This window comes from Apteryx rowi, unplaced genomic scaffold (assembly GCF_003343035.1).
Source record: "Apteryx rowi isolate R43461 unplaced genomic scaffold, aptRow1 scaffold_0, whole genome shotgun sequence".
NCBI classification, from domain to species: Eukaryota; Metazoa; Chordata; class Aves; order Apterygiformes; family Apterygidae; genus Apteryx; species Apteryx rowi.
This window is the reverse complement of record NW_020447195.1, coordinates 3,383,204-3,405,813: the sequence shown is the minus strand read 5'-3', so window position 1 is coordinate 3,405,813 and position 22,610 is coordinate 3,383,204. Positions and strand designations below refer to the sequence as shown.

General features: G+C 36.7%; 2 protein-coding genes across 3 annotated transcripts in view; one reads left to right on the top strand and one right to left on the bottom strand.

Moving 5' to 3' along the window:
- MOCS3 (molybdenum cofactor synthesis 3) overlaps nucleotides 1-907 on the bottom strand; it is a 6,979-nt gene extending 6,072 nt beyond the window's left edge. The window contains exon 1 of the mRNA XM_026055479.1: nucleotides 821-907. Coding sequence (XP_025911264.1) covers nucleotides 821-907 — 87 coding nt within the window. The remainder of the gene's footprint in view (nucleotides 1-820) is intronic.
- A 15-nt stretch (nucleotides 908-922) lies between these two features.
- On the top strand, nucleotides 923-13,875 carry DPM1 (dolichyl-phosphate mannosyltransferase subunit 1, catalytic). 2 transcript variants are annotated; one of them, XM_026076902.1, is made up of 9 exons: nucleotides 923-945; nucleotides 1,159-1,231; nucleotides 3,424-3,457; nucleotides 5,728-5,804; nucleotides 5,905-5,930; nucleotides 7,454-7,549; nucleotides 9,120-9,188; nucleotides 9,483-9,597; nucleotides 12,671-13,875. In XM_026076902.1, exons 1-9 carry the CDS (start codon nucleotides 938-940, stop codon nucleotides 12,773-12,775), a joined length of 603 nt encoding a protein of 200 aa, XP_025932687.1. In that variant the 5' UTR covers nucleotides 923-937; the 3' UTR covers nucleotides 12,776-13,875. The 2 variants fall into 2 exon arrangements, with proteins under 2 accessions (XP_025932687.1, XP_025932603.1); XM_026076818.1 differs by having other exon boundaries at nucleotides 1,159-1,258.
- Nucleotides 13,876-22,610: the final 8,735 nt, after the last annotated feature.

Below are 22,610 nucleotides of genomic sequence, written 5' to 3'. Positions count from 1 at the left end.
GGGCGGGCGGCGCAGGCGGGGCGAGGCCGCGGCGGGCGAGCTCGCGTCTCGGCTCTGAGGCCATCGGGGCCCCGCTCGCCGCTGGCGGCGGCCCAGCGCCTGGTCTCCATAACGGGGCCCTACTGGCGAGGAAAAGCCGTGTGTCGGGAGCCGCCCTGGGCTGCGTGTCGGGTCCCGCCGCGGTCACCGGTGAGAGGCGGGCGCGGACAGGGCTAAACGGCGGAGAACTGAACCGCTAACGCCCACCGACCGCTGGCGGGGGGCTGCGCCGCTGCCGCCGCTGCGAAGGGCCGGGGAGCGCCGGCCGGGAGCGCTGCCAGCGCAGGCCCCGGCGCCCCCGCGGAGCGCGGTGGGGGCGAGCTGGCACTGGCGGGTCGGCGCAGAAAGCGGCTGCTTTAGCTCCCGCCCGAAGCGCCCGGCTCTGCGCGGGTGGAAGTGCGGGAGCCGGAGACTAGAGCTCGCGCAGCAAGTTTGCTATGGAGGTACAGAAAAAAATTCCCCCACGAAGAACTTGGTGACTCTGTTAAGAAATAGGCTGAGAAGGATTTTAGATGCCCTTCCTTTTGAAGCTTTGATGGATCTGAAAAGTTTACAGAAGTTATTTGCAGAGCTGGTCAATATATATCCATAAAACTGTACAATGATGCGATAACTGAGGAAGGCAGTAAAATTATCCATGCTGTGAAATATATAACATTTTTCTGTCAGTGATAGAGAGTATACAGTCAATTGTATCTAACCTGTAGCTGTGAAGAGCAGAGCTTTTCCTTGATGTTAGTTACGGAAACGAAATGACTCTAATCAAAGGCCTTGCACTTGCTCTAATCCATTCTGCATCAGTACCTCGAGAAAGTGTTGCCAAATAACAGCGCAAAGACAATTTTAGCTTTTTATCTCTCACAATCATGAGCCTGAAAATGAATGTGTATGTGGGATAATGATGAGGTTTGTATAGCTGCAATTTACTGTGAGGCACTTGCAGCTTGAGACTGGTGCAAAACAGTGACATTGAATCATGTTTTGAATAACTAAAGCATGTACATTTAACTGTCAGAAAATCACTTGGTATTTTGTTCTCCTGTTTTGTAACTTACAAAATGGCACAGGCAGTGAAATTGTATTTTCCATGTATTCATTTAAAAATAATTCTCATTTCAGTGGATACAGCTTTGAAATTATAGTCATAGATGATGGAAGCCCTGATGGGACACAGGAAGTTGCTGAACAATTGGTAAAGATATATGGATCAGATAAAATAGTGAGTTACATATTTTGTTTGTTTTTTATTTTTATTGTATGGGAAGGTACTTGAAGTCTTTAGAGGACTGGAACCGGAGTCCCTAGTTTCTAGACTGAATTTCTTTATACCCTTAGGCAAGTTATTTAAGGTTTGCATGCCACTTTAGCCAAATGTAAAATTATGATAGTCCTGCAGCTGCTTAGCAGTATTGCAAATTAATAGGCAGAATCATGAATTAACGTTTTCAAAATGTTTTCAATGCTTTGTGCATATGCTGTATTCTATTGAATAAAGAATAGTGGTACTGTACTTTGTGCATGCCTGAGGGAAAGATGAAGTTTTGATGAAGCTGAATTTCATTTTCTGTGGCTGTAGGAACAGGGAAATTAGAAAGATGAAAGCTAGTCTGGTCTTGTGATTTATTTTTAATATGTTTGGTTGTATTTCTCAGGAACAGGACTGTTTTCTATTGTGTACATTAATGTAGAACAATCAATAATATGTAACAAGATACTGTCATTTATGAGTCTTTAAAGCTATTTTTTTTGGCAATAAAAGTGTTATTACAGAACAGTATGAAAACCAAAAGTTCAGTTTGACAGACATTTGTGCTGTAAGCAGTGTCAGACTTTTCCTTCTAATCCATTACTGTGTAATTGTAAGTTTTTAAAATAGTATTTGTGAATTAAGTGGTATTTTTAAAGATCACTTTAAGGAACAACGTAGATATGAAATTTTGGAGTCTTTATCTTTTTAATGGCACTCGTAATAGGGAAGTTTAAGATGGTTAGCTAAACTTTCCTTGCTGCTTAATGGCTTAGTTTTGTAGTCTAATCTGTGTACCAACCCTTTGCAGCATTGTAGAGCCTAGCACACTTAAGTGGAATTACGTGTAGGCACAGGACAACATGTAGCCCACAGCAATATTACTGCAGAAGTCTGAAAAAAATCAGGTATGATTTCTCATGAGGTCAATTTTCCTTCTTTCCTGAAATTACCTATAGGTAGTAAGCAAAATCATTGCTCTGATTTGTGCTCAGGGGTCTGCATTTAAATAACTTTGGGGGTTCTTACTTACTAAATTATACTTACTCAACACGGTATGTAGTTTACTTAATAAGAGGCCAACATATTCAAGGAAGTAGATGAGGAATCAAACCAATTTTTTATAAATATTCAAATATGACTACTTATTAAAGAAAAATCTACAGGGGGAGGGGAACAGAAACCAAAATGACAAATCAGTAGAAGCATTAATGATTACTAACTCTTCCATGTCCTGGTCTTTTTCTGACTTTCATTGCAGTAATTATAATCTCTCTGAAAATGCATCAAAATTAGCCAATTAAAAGTAAGAAGTCTAAAAATATGCTTCTGAAGAAGAAGCAAAGTTTTATTATTATTATTAATTTAGATTGAAGTATCCGCTCTCTCTTTGCCAAATGCTGAATACGCACAGACTTTTATCAAAGACACTTTGGGAAGAATTAAAATTTAAATTACAGTCATGATGATCTAAAGTTAGATTCCTCTTTTGGTGGCGGTGGTCCTCACCCACAGCTTGGCATAGGAGCATAGTTCTGTTGGATGCTGAGCTGTCTGAGCTCCATCTGGCCCTGCAGGAACTGAGGATACTTGGCTCAGGTTTAAGGCTTGGGTCACTCCTATTCTGAAAGATTAATAATATTTTTATATGGTAGCTATTCAGCTGTGTTACATCTGTATGCACACGAAAATCTTGAAATTTATATACAGTACTAAAAACATGTTAAATCACTTTGGGGAGCTTTGTAAAATATTTACCAATAGTGTTTTTCATTCCTTAAAGTAATGATGCCAGGGAGACCTCTGCTCAGATTTATAACTCTGTATTTCAGATAGTGAAATATGAGAAATCTTTCAGCTATTGAGATGGTGATTTTATTTTTTTTTACTGTAGGATTACTAAGTAAAGCTTAAAAGAAATTTGTTTCTAATATGATTTGATTAAATTCCTATTTAATATAATGGTTTTATTGCTCCTGTATTTTGTCAGATAAATTTGTTTATATGCATTATCTAGATATTTAAAAATAAAAAGTATCTTTTAAAATATTTTTATACCTTAACAGTATAGAATGTTGCAAAAAGTAATTAAAAACTGTACTATAAGTAATATATATATATTTTACTATATCCTGCAGCTTCTAAGACCCCGAGCAAAAAAGTTGGGCCTGGGTAAGTACTTATTAACTGCTGGTGTATAGTTTAAAAAAAAAAAAATCTGTATTCTTTGTTTGATTTTAGTGTATAAAGTTCAGAAGAATCATAGTAAAGCCCACAATTAGAAATATGTTTTCATCAAATTTGTATAAGCAAACAAACTTAAAAAACACACAAACAAAAATCACAGTGAATTTATAACAAGTTTCTCACAACTTCAAATCTGCATATTGTGGTCACTGTGATTCTGTACAGCTGTGCTTTCCTGTTAACATCCTGCTGCCTTCCCCCCCGCCCCCCATACTGATAACAGAACCAGGGGCCTAGATTAAGACAACGTGTAACTTCTGCAATGGTAACTGCTATTTTTGCGTGGAGACTACTGACAGGGAAAGACAGTGGTGCTTTCTGTGAAATCTACCTATATGCAGGACACTACAAAATTGGACCATAGTTTTTTGCAGTCTTGAAGGCTGGGACTCCTTTTTGTCATTATTTGGACAAAGCTCTACAGTTGCCCAATTACAACATGAATTACAAATATAATTAAACAAAAAATAAATTTTTGACAAATGTCCAGTACTCAAACTACTATGTATTGTCTCACTTATTAACTAACATGTAAATTGAAGGCTTTGAAGCACATTACAAAAGTTACTCATTTGTGTTCTAGAAGCTCTCACTAATTTGGGGACCAATCTTGTATCACTGAGATTGATCATAAAATTCTCATGGAATGATGCAGGACTGCAGCTTTGTAGCTCTGTTGCTGTAAATCAAGTCTGTCATTTTTTGCTTTTTAAAAAAGGAAACACCCAAGGCAGTCAAACATTTAAAACTTGTAGTAAGGAAATTATCCTAAAATAAAGTGTGTGGGGGGGGGACATTTCAATCATTAAGATTCATGCCTTATATCTTTAATTCTCCTCTCTTTTGATGGAAGTGAAGAAAATGATAAACTGTAGTATCTTGCTTCATTTATTGGAAATCAATATCTACCTTCCTTACTAAGTATCTTGGCAACTCCCATTTCCATGTGTCAGTAAAATATTTGAGGTGTCTTGTGCACTGAGTACTGCAGCTAACTACCTTCTCCACGGGAAATGATTAACTGTATTATGTACCAGTCCACTAAACAGGAATGATATTCTAATATTAATATTTAATTGTCTATTTAAATTCACCTTTCTATATTTTTTCTGCATCTGTCATTTGTCTGAGAAATTCTAAAATGCTTTTATCTCTCTCTCTTCCTGATTTTTATCCTGACCTTACTTTTGATCCTTTGTCCTAATTTAAAACCAGTGTTACTGATTAAGACTGACGAAATTTAATCTTTTTATGCACCATATCTACTAATCATACACAATACATGGATTTTTGACACTCATAGTATTTAATTTTGCAAAAAAAAGCGTGAAAGAAAGGAAAGACAGGTTGTTCATTAACCAGGAGTTTAATTTCCTGAGTCAGTGCCTGCTAACAACATCATTTGCAAGTATTTTGTTTTCAGTGCCATCTATTCCTTATAAAGTTAACAGAAAGACTCAAAAATAATTTGAATTAGTGAGGAGTATATGGCAGTTTTTAATCTCTGTTATGCTGCTGTGGTGTTCCTGGAAACAGTGTTGTCTTTGAACAGTATGACTTGAATCAGAAATTGGCATTATTGAGGAAAATTGTAATAGCAAAACTTATTCCAGCTCTTTCAAGATAGCTGCACCAGTTCATACAAGATGAATAGAACAGAACAAAAAGTAAGATTAAAAGACACTTTCCAGATTAGGTGCCACAATGTCATTCATGGTGTCAAGGAGAACAAACCAAAATACTTAATGCTACTAACAGTAAATCTTGAGTGTAGAAAGCAATTTTTTCTTAGATGTCCATTAACATTATGGACATGTTAATTTTGTCCATTATTTATGGACATTATTTTGTTGCCTGTGTCCCATTCCCAGTTTTGTTTGGCTCATAACTGCCTATGGCACTACTGAAAATGTTATTTCAGATAGTGACCCATTTATTAAGTCATGTTTCTCTGGTTATTTCTATTGCAGTAGGGCTTGACAAGGTTTACATTTATAAAATCTAGTGCTGAAATTATAGGGGAAAGGAAAAGTAATTTTATGTTTGACAATTGATATATCATTTTTAAAAGTAGAAGTATTTAGCTAATCTTTTTCTAGTATAATCTAGAGATTTTTGAATATAAGTGAAGACTGGCTAGAAGATTGCATATATTAAAATAGTGATGGAAATTATTTCTATACTGTTTTCATTAGGCACTGCTTATATTCATGGAATGAAGCACGCCACTGGGAATTTTATTGTTATTATGGATGCTGACCTTTCTCACCATGTACGTCTGTATTTTATGCATTGTATTTCTAAACTGTTATAATTAATTTTTCATTGATTCCCCCCCTTCTCTTTTCTCATCTGTTTTCCTTCTATTTCAGCCAAAATTTATTGCAGAGTTTATCAGGTGGGTGCCAATTCTAATATAAGAATGACTCTGAGCATTTATCATTTTGTAGTAATATTTGAAAGCTTTATATTATTGTATAGCTATTTAACTGCAGTAAGAAAACTGGCAAGGAAAGAATTCAAATAGAAGTTATTGGACCTCATTAGATTTGTCCCAAAATAATCCAGAACATATTAGTTCCTAATGTGAGCTAGTTCCCCAAGTGTAAAGAAGCAAATGGTATGTGTGGCAAAGTACTTCTCTCACTCCTTTAATGGTTGTTCTGCTTTCAAAAGCATATATATAAGTGGCATCTTCTAATCCTAATGGCCTCTTCATGCGTGCATGTAGGGATATTGATTGAATGAGTAAAGAAAATATTTTTCTAAAGTGCTTTTTATTCCTGCTAATTTCTAGGATTGAAAAACAGGTTGGATTTGTCTCCATAAGCCAACATGTTTAAAGTATTTTGCAAACTAATTGAAATCAAGGAGATTTCACAGGTATAAGTGAATGTGGAATTCAGTTTGAGGGTTTTTCTAGAGGACAATGATACAACAAAAGAGGGAGATGTCTTGATTTCCACAGGGCTAGCCGTTGAAAACACCACTACACATTTCTTTCTTTTTAAGATGTAAAGATTTTATATGGAATAAGTGAAAAATAAGAGGCATGAAGCTTCAAATGCAGTTATTTAAAAAGTAAGACCGTACTTTAAGGTTAATTAAATATCATTGAAGAGCACCATCTTAGTATCTTAAAGACAGAAGCACATATGCAATCATCACATAAGCTAACAGATTCAAGACTCAAGCCAGATTGTACTCAAATAATTGATTAAAATATTCTAGTTTAGCATTAAGGTAATTAATGTTAAAGATAATATAACTACAGGATAGTACAAAGTTCTTCCTTAGTGATATTTCTTTTCTTTTTGTCTATCTCTTGCCTTTCTCTCCCTGTAACATTTCAATTTGTGAGAATCAATTTGCTTCAGCTACCTTGGAGGTTAAGGGTAGCAGTCTGCATGATTTTCAACTTTCTTGCTAAGTAGTACTGGAGATCTAAAATTTTTAGGTAAGGTTCTGCAGCAGTTAGGCATGGTATGGACTAAGGATAGTTCCAGGCTTATTATTTTTCATTACTATGAGTTTGTGTAAATTAAATATTTAAATCTATATTTAAAATATCCTTTCTTTTATGCTAGAGAGACTGCTTTTTTGGCTTTAAAAATACATAAGTAGGTCTATATAAAATATTTATGAAACAGTCTTTGAAATTCTGTGACATAGTTCGTAAAAGAAAATCGTAAGACACTCTGAAATAGTTCTTTATAAGAAGAGAGGAACATTCAGGTTTTTAAACGCATGGTGCTTATAACCATCATAACTATTGCTTTCTTGACTTCTGTACTTATTTGTTTAAAGGTTCTTACAATACAGATTTTCTGTTAATGCAGTGATTGTTCTTGTTTTGCAATTTGTACCAACTTCATACAATTATTCCTTCTGTTTTTTTCTAATAAAATCAACTTCTTACAGAAAGCAGAAAGAAGGCAATTTTGATATTGTATCTGGAACAAGATATAAAGGAAATGGAGGAGTATATGGCTGGGATTTGAAAAGAAAATTAATCAGGTTAGTATTTTTCTAGTTGTTTGCACATAAATTTGTTGTTTAGAGTTTTCAAGGCTTTCAAGTGCAGAATCAAACAATAAATCACGATGCCATCAATCCACCCCCAGGACTGTTACAGGCATCTGAATTGCCATTCTGTGTGAGCTGAACAAAGTCTTTAATGAATAGTACTTGTTATTACAAAGCTATATTAAATAATAGAATTATTGATTGCAATGAATGATTTGCAAATTCTTCAGTTAAAGAAACATCAAGAAATAACTTAATGATATGACCAGTTTGGTGAAATTGGGTGTAACAGTGGGCAAATCTGCACTGCATCAGTTTGGAACAGTTTTTTGGCTTCATCATAAAAAGAATATGAGCTGAGACTATGACACTTTTCCCAAGTTTAAAGACACATTTAGTTAGATTTAAAAGTTGTAATGGTCTTTTCTCTCAGCAGTAAATCACTTGCAATACCCCTTTGTTGACACTATGATTCGTCACAAATTACGAATTACCTGGTATCATCAATCTCAATTAATCATTACTTAGACTTTGCTGGAAAACCTTGCAGTGAGCAGTAGGGAAAGGTTTCACTCAAAAGCAAAGAGGCAAAATGTTATGTCAAGGTTATATAAGCATATGGAGGCTGGCATCTCAGGTTTACAGGCACTTAGAGCTTTTGAGGAGGTGATCAGCAAGTTTCTTCTGCATAAAATTTTTCTCTTTTACACCTGATTTAAGAGAATAGGCATAGGATAATGCTGATTTTTTTGTTACTGAAAAGAATTATGAGCATATGCTGTTTTATCAGTCTCATCTGGAGATGGTATCACAGAGATTGCATTTAGATTTCTCCCTTTTTCTAATGGCTAGAATAAATGCTTGTCTCTTTGTGAATCTAAATAGAATATACTCCCCCTCCAAAAAAAAAAAAAAAAAAAAAGAGGAGATCTAAATGGACATTACAGAGAAATCCTTTTATATCACACCCTACCACGTGAAACACTTGCACATCATATCAGTATATTACATAGTCCTCAGCAAGAGTCATGACTGGCTTTTCAGTCTCACAAAAATATCAGTAAAGCTTATCCTTACCATTCTGTAGAAGCACCCTAAACCAAAACTGAACCTAGATCTTCTAAATCCAAGTCTAATGTTTGTCCAAGAAGCATTTTTATTCTCCCCTTACAGTGAATGTTAGAAGGAAAATATTTAACTTTTGCCAAATGTATTTCATTCACATTGTAATACAATGTGTAGTTGTACAATTATTCTGCCATAAGGAACCAAATTGTAAATCTGTTTTCTAAGAATCACTGTTTTTTCCTTCACAGAGAATTTCAATAATCTATGTAATCATCTACCTTTACAAAACAAAATGTTGGGGTTTACCTTTAAGATGAACATTCATGAATCAAATCTAGTAGTGGGAACATATTAGGAATATAATCATTTCATAGTAAACAATAAAATATTTCTTTTTTGGCTAGTATGATGATAATTACTTATTTTCCAGAAACTGCTTGAGCCTTCTGAATTGTGTACTGAGTAATTCTGACATTCATGTTTCCTTTCACAGTCGTGGTGCCAATTTTATAACTCAGGTTTTGCTGAGACCAGGTGCATCTGACTTAACTGGGAGTTTCAGGTATGGATCTGGTTTGCAAGGCATAAAGCTTACTAGAGATCAAGAAACTGTTAAACAAAAAATAGAATAAGAGCAGACCTTCTTTACTGAGGACTACAAAATTTGCTTTAGGTGGGGGTAAGAAATCGTAGATTAAATTGCAAGAACTGTTGTTCCTACAACTTTGTTAATGAGTTTTTAAAGTAGTAATGATATGAGTAAGTGATTACAGTTAAGATTCCTGCACATACTATCTTGATCTCTGAAGTTCAAAAATTATGCCACAGGTTTCAATTTCTTTGTAATCATTTACAGGTTATACAGAAAAGAAGTCTTACAGAAACTAATGGAAAAATGTGTTTCTAAAGGATACGTCTTCCAGATGGAGATGATTGTTCGGGCTAGACAGTTAGGATATACTATTGGAGAGGTATAGTAAAAGTATTGATAAGTGTATTGTGTTTTCATTTAAATGTACGTGCAGATTACTGGAAGCCTAGAAAATTCTGACCACTTCCAAGAGGAAGCAGGATTTTCAAAACAATTTAAAGAAATAACACATCGAACTCTACTTCTTCCAACTTAGCTGAATGACAAATCTGCAATTCCACTTACTTATTCCCCATGTCTAATATGCTTCTCAGATCCTTCCCTCTTCCTGTTGTTATTTCTTTAGCTGCATAAGATTCTACCAGGCTCTTCAAAGGAAGAAAAAAAGTCAAAATATACCATGAACCTGCTCTGAGCCTTTTCTTTTCCCCTTACTGTATAGACATCTCTAGTTAGTTCTTTTCAAATCATTTCACTGTCTCCAGCAACGTGACTCTATTTCTGATTTATTCTGTCCTCTGTCATTCATTTCCTTGTTCTTCCCCAACTTGCCAGCTAACACATCTTTCCACTTCTAAACTCTTTGAATATGAATACAGTCATTAAAGAAGAACTCCAAACAGTAGTTCTGTCCTCTACTACCTGCAGTCTGATTGCTTTAAAGATGATTCACTGGAATTCACTTTATAGCCAAATCTCAAAACCAGTTCTTCATTATCATTTTCATGACTGAATTGTCAGAGAGCTCTGTTGCTAGTACTTCTTTCTATAAAACTTATTATAGCATTTCTCCTTTCTTCTGTTGTTTTTGCTCCTTGGGCAACATCGCTATCCTGCCTGTAGTTTGGGTTTGACCTTAAATTTTTCTGGCCTTCGCATCCAACTGCATCCAATGTTTTGCTTTTTTAACATTGCTGAATTAAATCTTCACCTGTCTATTTATCCAGATACTGAAACCTAGGAAGAGAGAGTTTTTATTTATCATACATTCTGAAAACAGTAAATCCACTTCTCCAGCTTTACAAAAAAATGCAATCTTGTCTTGCTCATATCTCTTCAGGGTGCTGCTGTGAATAACTTTTTTCTGCCTGTTATTTGATCCCACCACTCCTTTGTTTGCATGCCTTCTCTGGCTATATAGCATCCAATACAAGATACTTGTCTTCAGGTTCAAAGCCTGACAGGCTTGATCTTCACTAAGCTGATTGTCTCCCAGTCTCTGTTGAGACACAACCTCTGTTCTGTAATGGGTCAGTTTTGCTGTCCTCCACAGCACATCTGTAACATTCCCAAGTAAGCACCTTATTGCTTTCTCTTTTGGTTTCTCACATGTGGCAAGAGTTATCTCCAAAATCTAAAAAGTTGCTTCATTATTCTGGTCCACTCTTGCCTTTAAGATTTCCTTTGCAATATCTGTAACAAACTTGACAGTGCTCAGACAGCTGACATGTACCTATATACAAGACTGCTGTATTCTTTCTTTCTGCTTCTCCACTTACTGTCTCTATATTGTAACTTCCTGGGGCAGGACAGTTTTCCATTATGTTTAAGTCCATTGGTATTGTGGGTCCTGATCAATAGTTATGATTCTTAGCTATTTTATAATTACCAAATTGGTAATACTGAAATTCCAGAAACGTTCATGCATACAAATCTAATTCACAATGTGCAAGTGCTGCTGTTGTAACTCTACTGACAGAACAGCAGTTTTTATGCAGATTTAAAGTGTAAATACAGTCTCAGTGTAAAGCATTTCTTAAGGAATGTTGAAAGTGAAGGTTGTTGAGACCTACCAATCTAAAAGAAACAACTGGGTGATGAGATGAACTGAAACAAACTATACCTGCACAGTATTGTATGCTGTACTTACGTACCAGATGTGAAATGTACCTTAGTGGGTGGAATACAGTCTTCTGACAGAGGGCTGAAAATGCCTCTTTTAAGACTAACGATACAATCTCTTGTGCAAGAAGAGCAAAGTGCGGCAACTACACAAGGGGTTAATTCCAGTATTAGGGAAGACTGAATACCTTTTACCAGGTTAGATAGAAACCATTCATTCATCACTAGATGGAAAATGTAACTTCTGACATCCTGCACTGTCTGTGTCTTCAGTGATTTCTGTCCATGCCCCTTAGATCAACTCTCCATAGCTGTTAGGATGGTTTTGGGGATTATCAAAGGGATCCTACTACGAAAGCCAGAGGCGTTAAGTCTATCTGCATGCCTTTCTAGGTATTTTCTTGTTGCCAAATGCCCTGGCTTCTCTTCTACCATAGACCAATCTGCTTAGAGTTGTGAGAAATCCTCAGTCCTGGCACAGTTGCAAGGGTGTGGTGTACTTATGTGTTCCACTTGCCAGCTGATTTCTGGTTGAAACTTCCAGCAGAATGCTCAGCCAATTTTTTAAAGACTTTTACAAATCCAATTTTTTTTTTAATTCTAGTCCCTGACGTGTCTTAATTTCACACATTAACATATACTGAAATTCTTGAATATTCTAATATAGTATTGCCAGACTGAGCTCAAGTTAATTGCTCAAGTTACTGAAAAGCAGTATGTTTCTAACATTTTATGAGTAATGAGTGAATCTGGACAGTATGAACACTTAAGGAAGTCAAAATTTAATGTTTTAAATTATCTGTTATCCTATAAATAATGTATTAAATGGTTGAAGACCAACAAAGGTAGGTATGACTTGTAAAACAGGCACATGCATTAACTGCCATATTCAGATGTGTCTTCTAGCCAGTGCTGAGGTTGAGCAGAATGCTCTTTCATGGTGGCCGAGGACATTTTGCCTTCTTGAGGCATCGACTCAAAAGTATTGAATTTAGCTAAAGAGGAAATAGATGAAGGTTAATTTTGAGCCCCCAGGCTTTTAGTGTACTTATGCTACTATTGAGAATAGTTTATTCAGATTGGTGTATTACCAGCCACTCAGTAGTGCCTTTAGGTCATCTTTAGAGGTGATAAAGCAAATACTCTCAGTGCTTTCCAGCTGTGGGGCATCGTTAAAGCAAGTGGTCAGCAGAACAGAGACAAAGGAAGCAAATCTGGTGCTTGCCCTCTTCCCCTTCTAAATATGCCAAGTTCAAAGACTGTGCTTCTGTTTACAGAATTTCTGATTATTTAGGTCTTGAATCTTAAAATAGTTTTGCTTGTTTCAACAGGTTCCTATTTCATTTGTGGACCGTGTCTATGGAGAATCTAAACTGGGAGGCAATGAAATAGTCTCCTTCTTAAAGGGACTCTTGACCTTGTTTGCTACAACATGATAGTTTATCCTAAATTAACTTTTTTAGAAAAACATTTTCTAAGATCTGTGTAGTTTTTAATATATTGTAGCAGAAGCTTGATAATTTGCCTGGTTACCAGAAGACTCACTGCAAACTAACAATTAAATGGATCAACAATAATAGAGCAAAGATACTGTATCACAGAATACTCCTTTCAAAATAAATGAACTGTATGTTAAACTAGTCAAAATAAAGACTAATACTCTATGCTATTTTTGTTTAAAAAAAATCTTAATAAAGAACACAAATAGACCTAAATGATCTTTTGCATTTAGAAATGAATCACTATTCAGCAGGAGTTAAAGACCATTTTGAAATAAAGAAAAGCAAGGACAAAAAAATACAGAATTAGTCTTATCTTTGTACTGTGGTTTGCAGATAGGATTTTCAATGCATATATACCAGTTAGTTCCCTTTCTTTCCTGAACAAATATATACATGTATCTTAATGCATATATAAAACACAGAAGTATTTCTGCAAAAATAATAAAAGCTTGTGTAGTTTAAGAGGCAGTACAGAGGAGTACAGTGATTTATTCTTTGCTCTTAGACTGGAATGATATAATACTCTTTTTTTAAAGAAACAGATACATGTGTGGAATAATTCTGTGGGATTTTTTTTGTGACTAGATACAGATGATTTTCTTTTCCTATTTTCTTTAGAATATAAAAGTATTTAGAATATATAAAACGGGAGGATAACATCCCACCCAACTTTAGCATGATAAAAGGCCCAATTCACACCTCTGAAAACATCTAAGAACTTTATGTCAAATACAGAGTTTGCAATGTAAAATCTATACTTGTTCTAGATCCTGATGAAGAAATATGAACAATGTGATGCTATTTTTTGTCTCACTGTTTGATATTATCAGTCAGAACTTGGAAATTATGAAAACCTTGCAATCAAAGAAGCATTTGGGGGAAGCGGAAGGAAGCAGAAGTATGTAATTATCCTGATAATGGTTTCATCCTCATTTTGGGGAGAGAAGGAGGGTAGTTCTGTGAATATCCGTATCTCAGAAAACTAATGTTGTGAGAGGAGAAACAACAAATGTATTAAACAACAATTAATTCTACTCAGCTTTTATTTGTTTGCATTCCTTTTAGTACACTAGAGACACTTGTTAATATTAAAAAAATTTCTAGAAAAGCTGTAGATAAAATATAAATCCATATTTCAGGTAGTTATTTACAAAAATTTATCCCTGTCAGTGACAAAAAAAAAAAAAAAAATAGAGCTTTAAAACAAAATCCTACTGTCTAGTGGGCTATTTTAATTAGAGATATTTCCATTGTTTTTTAATGAAGTTGTACAGAATCTGATATAGTTTTTTCCTTTTCTTAGTACTCAGAGTATTTAATTTGCTTTAAAATAATAAAAAAATGCAGCTTTAGGTTTTGAATCTGCCTGTAACTGGAGTAGAGACTTAACCATACATTTTGTGACATTTGCCTGTACTTTTCCAGCAAATTATTTTCATCTCTTTAGCCTGCACCAAATTAAATTATAATCTGATCTAATAACATATACAGAAATAAATCTCTGGGTCTAAACGCCCACTGCAATCTCCAGTGAATAGTTTTCATCTATTTATGATTCATTGGGAGGATTCATGGCTAAAATCGACATTTTAATTTGAAAATAGGTACACAGCTTTTAATTACCAAGTAGTGAGGTTTTTAAAAGTTTATTCAAATTTTCATACTGCTGAAAACCATTTGCTAGAATACATAATGGGCCTCAACAAGATCACGTTTTTTTCAAACTTTTATTTAACACCATATACAATTAAAGTTCATTATTATTCATGCTCTAATTGCTGCATGTTAGAGTTTAGTTTTTAGAAGTTGTACCTCTCTAGGTTGGGTTTTGGGGGTTTTTTTTTCAGTTTTCCTGTGGAAATTATCTAGTAGATTTCCTTCACTTATGAGATTGTCTGTGGAAGTAAAATGCTTTTACATGTAAACGTATCACAATACTTGGCCTATTTTGCGTGCTCCAGTATAAGCATGTTTAAAGCACGACGGGGCTATATTCAGTTTTTAGATAGATAGATAATGTTTCTTACTATGCTTAAATGTAATGGTATTTAAGCTATCAGTAAGAAAAATGTATAAAAGAAACTACAGCTATAAAGAAACTAAAATAAATGCTTCATGGCATTGCGATGTATGTAGAAAGAGGCATTCTACAGTACTTCTTGAAATAAGACAAAAATCACAAGAGGGAAACTGATTTCAATAGCCTTTTTGAGTTTTTGTTTATTAATATAAACTGAGTTACTTGAATTTATTGTCAACTTCTTTTAAACAAGCCTCTTTGTATTTGAAGACCAACTATATAAACTCTTAGCATAAAACTAAAATTTTAAATGAATGTATTGTAAGGAAAGAATGGCTTATAATGGAAGAAGGAAGTTAAGTAAGAATGGCCATACTGTCTCTTACAGTGCTGAACAATGGATGCAGAATGAAAGCAAGGAAGAAATAGGGTATATTTGAGGAAAGATTGTACTAGCCAGCAGTCAGCAAGAGCCAGACATCAAGAAGGTCTGGACCTTTTAACGGCTTCTGGTGTCCCTCCTTTCTAAGGATTTGTCTGATTGCTTTTTGAACCCATTTATAGTTTTGGCCTCTACAACATCCTGTAGAAATGAGTTCAACAATTTAATATATGTATTGTGTGAAGTATTTTTCTTTTATATATTTTAAATCTATTGTTTAAAAAGTTCCCTACTTGTTTGCTATTTCCCTTTTCCTATATGTTATTTTTTAGACCCAGCTTATCCCCTCATCATACTCAGTCCTGTTTTTCTGATTTCCTCAGACAGAATCCACTCCATACCTTGCTGTTCTCAAAATGTTAGTAGCAGAATACAGTTCTGCTATATTCTTTAGAGATCAGGTGCCTAGAACTCCATACAGTGTCTTAAATATTGGTGTATTAGGAATTTATACAGTGGCAGTTTAGTTTTCAGTTTCCTTCTTAATACCATTGCAATATTCCATTTGCCTTTTTTTGGCCACCACAAAACACTGCATTGACATTTACAGGGAAGTTTTCATTTTATGTCCTTGGTTTTACAGTTACACACACATCAGCTTTACTAAATTACATCCATATTCATTTCCAATGAATGCACAAATACTCTGCTAATGTATTATACTTCCTCTATTATAATTTCTTAGGAATCTGTGCCTGCAAGCACTCAGTCATTTGGCAAGAACAGGAGCTTTAATTCCTTCCTGGCTTAAATCAGAATATATCATAGATATGTTTGGTTGGGCATGCTTAATGAAGAAAGGGAAGAAGGTAACTCGCATTTTGCACCAGTAGCATTCACTTTCCCCTGAAAAGCAAACTGATTACCTCCACTGGCAGACAGACAAGGCTCTGGGAAGGACAGCTCCTGTTCTTTAACTGTGGACAAGAGATTCAGTGTGATGGGTGAAAAGACTTATGCAGCAGGCTTAGTTGTGGATTTGAATCCACTGGAACAGTCAAAGCATGTGCTAAACTTCAGGCACGTATTCCCAACAAACTTAACTTGAAGTTACAGAAGTATGTGTTTGTGGAGTTAAGCGTGGGGTTTTGCATAACATGCCATAAGACCATCCTTGACCTAAGTGAGGTACTTGCGCTTTATGTAGTTTTTGAGTAATTCTGAACACGCATCCCTTGTTGGAGCTGTGCTGAATGACTCAACGCTGGCCATGGAGCATGAAGTTTTTTACCAGGCAGTCTGAAGCCCCAGCTGTGAGATGAAAGATGTTATTGGGGGCTGCTGAAGCTGCTACTGCCTGTTGTCCCAAGACTTACCACCTGACCAACCAGACCGCATGGCAGCTGGACTGTGAGCAGCTGTGGGTCACCTTGCACCCCTGATACCTTCCAAAGCCCTGCATTTATGCAAAATGGATCCGTACCCTGAAACAGGGATTTTGCCACTCTGAGTCATACAAAGCTTTTGGTATATAACTCACAAGGTCAAGCAGTGTAACCACTCTGACCTAGATCATTATGATATTGAAGCTAGGATACCTATTTCAGACAACCAAGGCCATTTGATGCAGTTTCCCAGTTAACATATCCAACTGAAATGACTGAATGTGAAATCAGTATCAAAATGAGATTCAAAGATCTATGTTTTGGATCTCGGGGCGTGGAGAGCTGGCTTCAGTTTTGTTTTGTTTTTTTAAATAAAGACCTACAAACATCCAACTAGTTTTAAATGCCACAAAAATGAAATGTTCTTTTACTCCATCTGCTGGCTTTGCAGATCTATTTTGCTGACAACTGATGTTGACATTTTAAGTTGTTTAGAAAATAAATTCTTAACATCTATTCAAAACATAGGGTAACAAACCATGTTAGATAAAGATAATATTGTTTGTTGCAAGGCTTTGAAATCCTACTGAAATAATAATTCTTAGCATTATTTAATGTCTTGAGTCTTCTTTGCGATAGAATGTTTCTACAGGAGATATCCTTTTAAGTGTATGGTTAAAAAAAAAAGTTATTTCACCTCTTTCTTGACTTTCTCTTCATAAGTCTGTGTCAAATGCTGACCTTGTGATTTATATCATTAAGCTAGAAATATAACACATGGGAGTAAATACAGTTGTACTACCATAATCTGAGCCTGCAATAAAGATATGCCTAGTTGCCAATATAAGCAATATAATAATAATATAATATTTTCCAATGGACTGTGTGGAAAGTCAACTGCAAGGCTGCACAACCTTCTGCATAACAACAATAAAAAAATAGTGATGGCTAATCAATAATATTTAGTTATGGGTCTGTCAAGATGCCCAGTGTAAGCATGGCTTGAAATCTTGGCACAACTGAATTAAATGACAGATTGCCTACTGTTCAATACATTGATGATTTCAGCAACAGCTTTTAAATGGTTAGCATTCCAGAGCTGTAGGCAAATTTTTACATTAGGATCAATATGAATAGGGTATATGCAAACAAGAGGATTGCTTATCAGACTTTATCTTTGTTTTATAACGTATTACCTCTAAGGTACCATGCTGTAGGAGACGTGACTAGAGAAGGTAATCATCGAACTTTTGTAAAGCATGGTAACTTTCTGAGCTTCATTTCCTCCTCTCCGTCTCTGCCACATTTTACCTTTTCTTTCAAGCATGGTAGCCACTTATAACCTCTTATAGACTGTGATTGTTACTGTTCACAGGGAAGTATGTTAGGGCTGGAGAGAGGGAAACTGAATTTCAACTATTAATCCAAAGTGAGATCTGAAAACTCAGCCTTTCAGAGAGAGATTTCAACAAAGCAGCCGTGGGCAAAGACAATAAAATCAAAGCTTTTCCTTGCTAGGCTATTTGCACTGACTGTTCAACAGAAATTTGTATTAGTTGTCATCCTAAAAACTTCTTGTGTTTGGCTCACAAACTTTTCTCCTGTTTTGACTCCCCTCTAGGGGGTGAACCTAGACAAAATCACACCTGAGAACTTAATGTTCTCTGGGAAGCTCAGGAGGGAGTAAATCTGGGCACTAAGTGATACTTTTACCTTTTTCTTAGAACAGGAAATATTTCAACTGAGCTCCTATCGTCACTGCTTGCGAATGCTCTGGGGCCTTCTGGCCCACTGCTTCTGTGCAACAAGCAGGGGGATATCTACGAAGAAAATAACCAAACTTACCTTAGCACATGGTGAACTTCATGTCAGGACTGAAATGTGTTCAGAGAGCTCTCATTTTCCATCCAGCTTTCCATTCTGTTTGCTCTTGTAAAGAAGGCATATGACAGTCTTTTTGATGGGCTGATTCTGTCAAAATAATCATATTACCTATTTGGTATTATGGCTTCAATGTAGGGGAGGTAAAAAAAGAATAGCTGTTTGTTTGAAAATGGTCAATTACTGAAATACTTAAAGTAGACCTTAGGCAATTTTTAAATTAGGCTTTTTAATCAATGTCTTTGATTAAGTAAATCCACAATCTGAATTTAGTGTTTCTGAAAGTGTTGACAACGTGGAAGACTTCAATCCTATCCACAAAAGGAATGTGGTTTGTCATAGCAGTACAGCATCACCTCCAAAGGACACAGTACTTGGCTGACCCACTTCTCAGGGGAATTTAAGTGTTGGCTATAACAGATAAATGTCTAACTGGCCCGACTAAGGGATCAGCCCTTGCTCCCAAGTTATCCTAACCAGCTAAGCAACTCAAGCAGCTGCAAGCACAGACTGGCTCAATCTGTATTTTTTTCTTAAGAAACAAGAGGAAAAGAAGAAGGGTACTCTGTGTGAAGGGATGCATCTTCTCTACTTTCATCTTGATACAGACTGAATTTGGTTCCTTCCTGGTGGCTTTTGCCAAAGTCATCTTCACGGAAGGAGTTCAGGGATGGCTGAGAGATGCTGAAGTGTCTAAATGGCAAAGCAGCTAGATAGCTTATTGAGTTCCTCTGAGACCACTGTTCTTAATACTGCCGAGGATTACCATAATTGTACTTATTATATAATTAATTATGTTAGGTGCTGAGAGCCACTGATAGTTGTCTTGCATTATTTTGCATCTGAATGAAAAACAAATATAGTATTCTTGTTAAACTAGTACAGTTGTGAATGTGGGCACAATTTTGACCTAAATCTGTAGCACAACACACCTTCAATTACCCCCATGCAACTTGGGAAGGCTGATTGTCTCCCCTTAGCTGTTAAGCTTTTAATCTCTTAAAATGCTGTGATTTCACTGATTTTTTAGTTGTCATAATCTGTCATGAGAAACAAACCCCATATCCCTGGTGTAAAAGTCTATTAAAATTATTATCATACACTTTTCTTTCATTTCGTATACATCACTTTGTACACACAGCAGACAAATGGGCTCAAGACTTCTTTATTCTTTCTTCCCCAGCTCTTGGATTCTACCTTTAAAATCAACCTTCTAAAGCAAACTGTTATTCTCACCCTCCTTCTGCTCTAACTGGCTGCCTGTTGACTACTGTCATACTGTGCAAGTCAGCAGGAAAACTCTCACTGAACTGAGAGCAAGATCTTGTCCTTCCTTTGAGGATTGCCTTCTACGTAACACTGTCCCATCCTCCCCAAAATCTTTTCAGCCCAGTTATTGCAGACTTCACCCCAAAGCAGGCAATGGCTCCCATTTACTGGAACTTCTGCTGCTACATTATCTTTCTCTCCTGCTGTTCACCCCTTTGCCTTAAAAAAAAACAAAAAAACCTTTGCCTGCATCACCCATCTTGTGCACTGAGTACATATTTCTGCCTCCTGGTGCTCTTCTGTTCTGTCCACATCTAATTTAATTTCCTCTCATAACAAATTTCAGCTTCTAAACTCTTCCCAAATTGTTTTCTATACTCTTTTTGGCCTTAATTATGGACTAGGTACCATCATCATATAGGGGCTGGAAAGCAGTTTCCCACTGGAAATTCCCTGATATTGGTGGATGTTGAGGACGTGGTTGGAGAACTCTTATCTTTGCCGGTTCTTGCTGCCAGCCCAGCCTGAACACCCTTCTGGTAAGTCGCAAGAAACTACAGCAAGTTCCAAAATTATTGTTATTCAAACCCAAAATCCAGGACATGAAAAGATCTCCAAAAGCCTATTTGGTTCTCCTACCTGGAGTCCAGCCATTTCAGCTTGTGCTGTTGTATCTTTTACACATATTTGCATGTTGTGTTCATCCTCTTAAATATCTATCAAATCTGACTTCTCTTTCAAATTATTTTATCCTGCTCCATGAAACTTAGCTCCTCTAACCTTCAGACACTTCTCACCATATGCTTTTTCTAGTAAATATTCAACTTTTAGAGTGGAAGCTCTATGGGTCAGGGATTTGTTTCTCTGTTGATATTTTTTATTTACCATAAAATCTGGATTAACTGCCTGCACTACATAAATACTAATAACAATTTCTAAAAGACTTTCTGAACTTTATCCTATTATCTCTGATGTTAGCCTTTTCATAGAGAGAAATTTGGGTTTGTTTTTCACAACTTAAACTACCACTCAAAATCCCTAGAAAGAGTGATTTTAATATCTGTACCTCAAGCCTGATTTCAACTGAGAAAGCTAAAAGTAGAAATGTATTTTCTCTGTGTAATAAGTCCATTGTAGAGCCCTTAAGTATGGTGGTGCTGAATTCAGTCAGTTAAACGGGACACCCTTTCCAACCTTGCACATCTCCTAGGTATAACCAAATGCCCCAAGAAGATCTTGCAGTCTCAAATCTAAATTAGTGCTTGCTAACTTCAGTTTCTCTTTTCTGTTACTACTATTCATTTTCTCAGTTAAACATTTTTCTGTACAACCAAAAGCATCAGATGGACTTACAACTCTCAGTAAAGTAGGCAACTGCAAACGTTATCATTCTTCACTCTAAAGCTTTTAAAATTGTTTATCATCACGCTTTGCTTTCGTCTTTCAGCAAGAAGAAAAGTTTGTGTAGCAATACTTTATAGAAAGTGCTGCAAATGGTTCTCCCTTTCTTCTAAGATTTTAATTAACTTTAAAAAGAAACCATAAGTCTGATCAATAAGAGACAAGTTAGGAAAATAAAAGTAAGTGCTATAATGCAATATCAATAAGTGATCGCTAAAACATGACCAGTGATAAAGCGCTAAAAAAACGTCTTTGAAATACAAGGGTCCTAAGGTTTGTTTGGAGTTGTGTATTTTAATCCATTGCAATCAAACTGGCTTAAGTGGCCTTCAAGTTAGCTGATAGCTTCTGAATACGGTACTGATTTAACAGTGTTTTAGAAATGTTTTCCAACACATTTTCATAATTGCACCATAAAATAAAAATATGTACTCTTGCAAGGCAAATGAGCTACGTAAAAAAAAATCAAAGCAGCTTTCTTGGCTTTCCGTAGTTGAGGCTTGTTCCATGTATATCGCAAGGGAACTTCCAGCACCAGCGTTCCAAGGGCCATTTTCGTGCTGAAGCACCAGCACGTTTCTTGGGTTTTGCAGTCGTCAGTAAATTTGTGTATTTCCATTCTGCTGTAAAAGAACGACCCTTTTCATGACTTACTGATTCTTATGACCAACGTGAAGTTACCACGAAAATACATGGTGAAATATAAGTGTGATTTGAAAGCAGTGACAACAGCAGAGTAGCTCCAAACTCTGCACAACTACAAAGTCTTAAAGAAAGCTAAAAAACCCAATAAAATGTCACAAAATTCCTCATAAAAGCCATTTATGCGAATGGTGTCAAACACGCTGGTGCAAACACCTGCGCGATGAGAGTCATTAGAAAATGCAAGACTTCAGACTTTAGTCTAAGTAACCTACAAGTCTTCTGTGCTTTTAAACTTCAGGCGACGTTCTGAAAAAGCGGCCAGACTTTTCTTTTTAGCTAGTAACATACGGCAGGCTAAAGCAAAAAGCTTCGCATGGTGAGTACGGAAGGCGTGAAGCCACGCTGGAGGCGGCAGAGCCGCGGCGAGCGGAGCGAGGCCTCGTCTCACCGGGGCCGGGGGCCGATGCCGCCGCTCGGGAGCGAGGCCTGCAGAAGGACCCTCGGCGGGCGCCTCCGCTCGCGGGACGCCGAGCGCGCGTGGGGCGGCTGCGGGCCCGCGCTGAATTGAGCCGATCCCTGGAAATTCCCCCTCGCGGGACGCGCGGGAACACGCTGCGCCCCCTTCTCGCCTCGCGAAACTTCCCGGCTAGTTTTGTCCCCGTTTTTAGCCCGTGCCCCCAAGGAGGCCCTGGAAAGAGCCCTCCGGTAACGCGGCCCGGGGGCGCCGGGCCTGCCCCACCGCCGGGCAGGCCCCGGGGCGGCGGGGAGCGCTGTCCATGGTGTGCG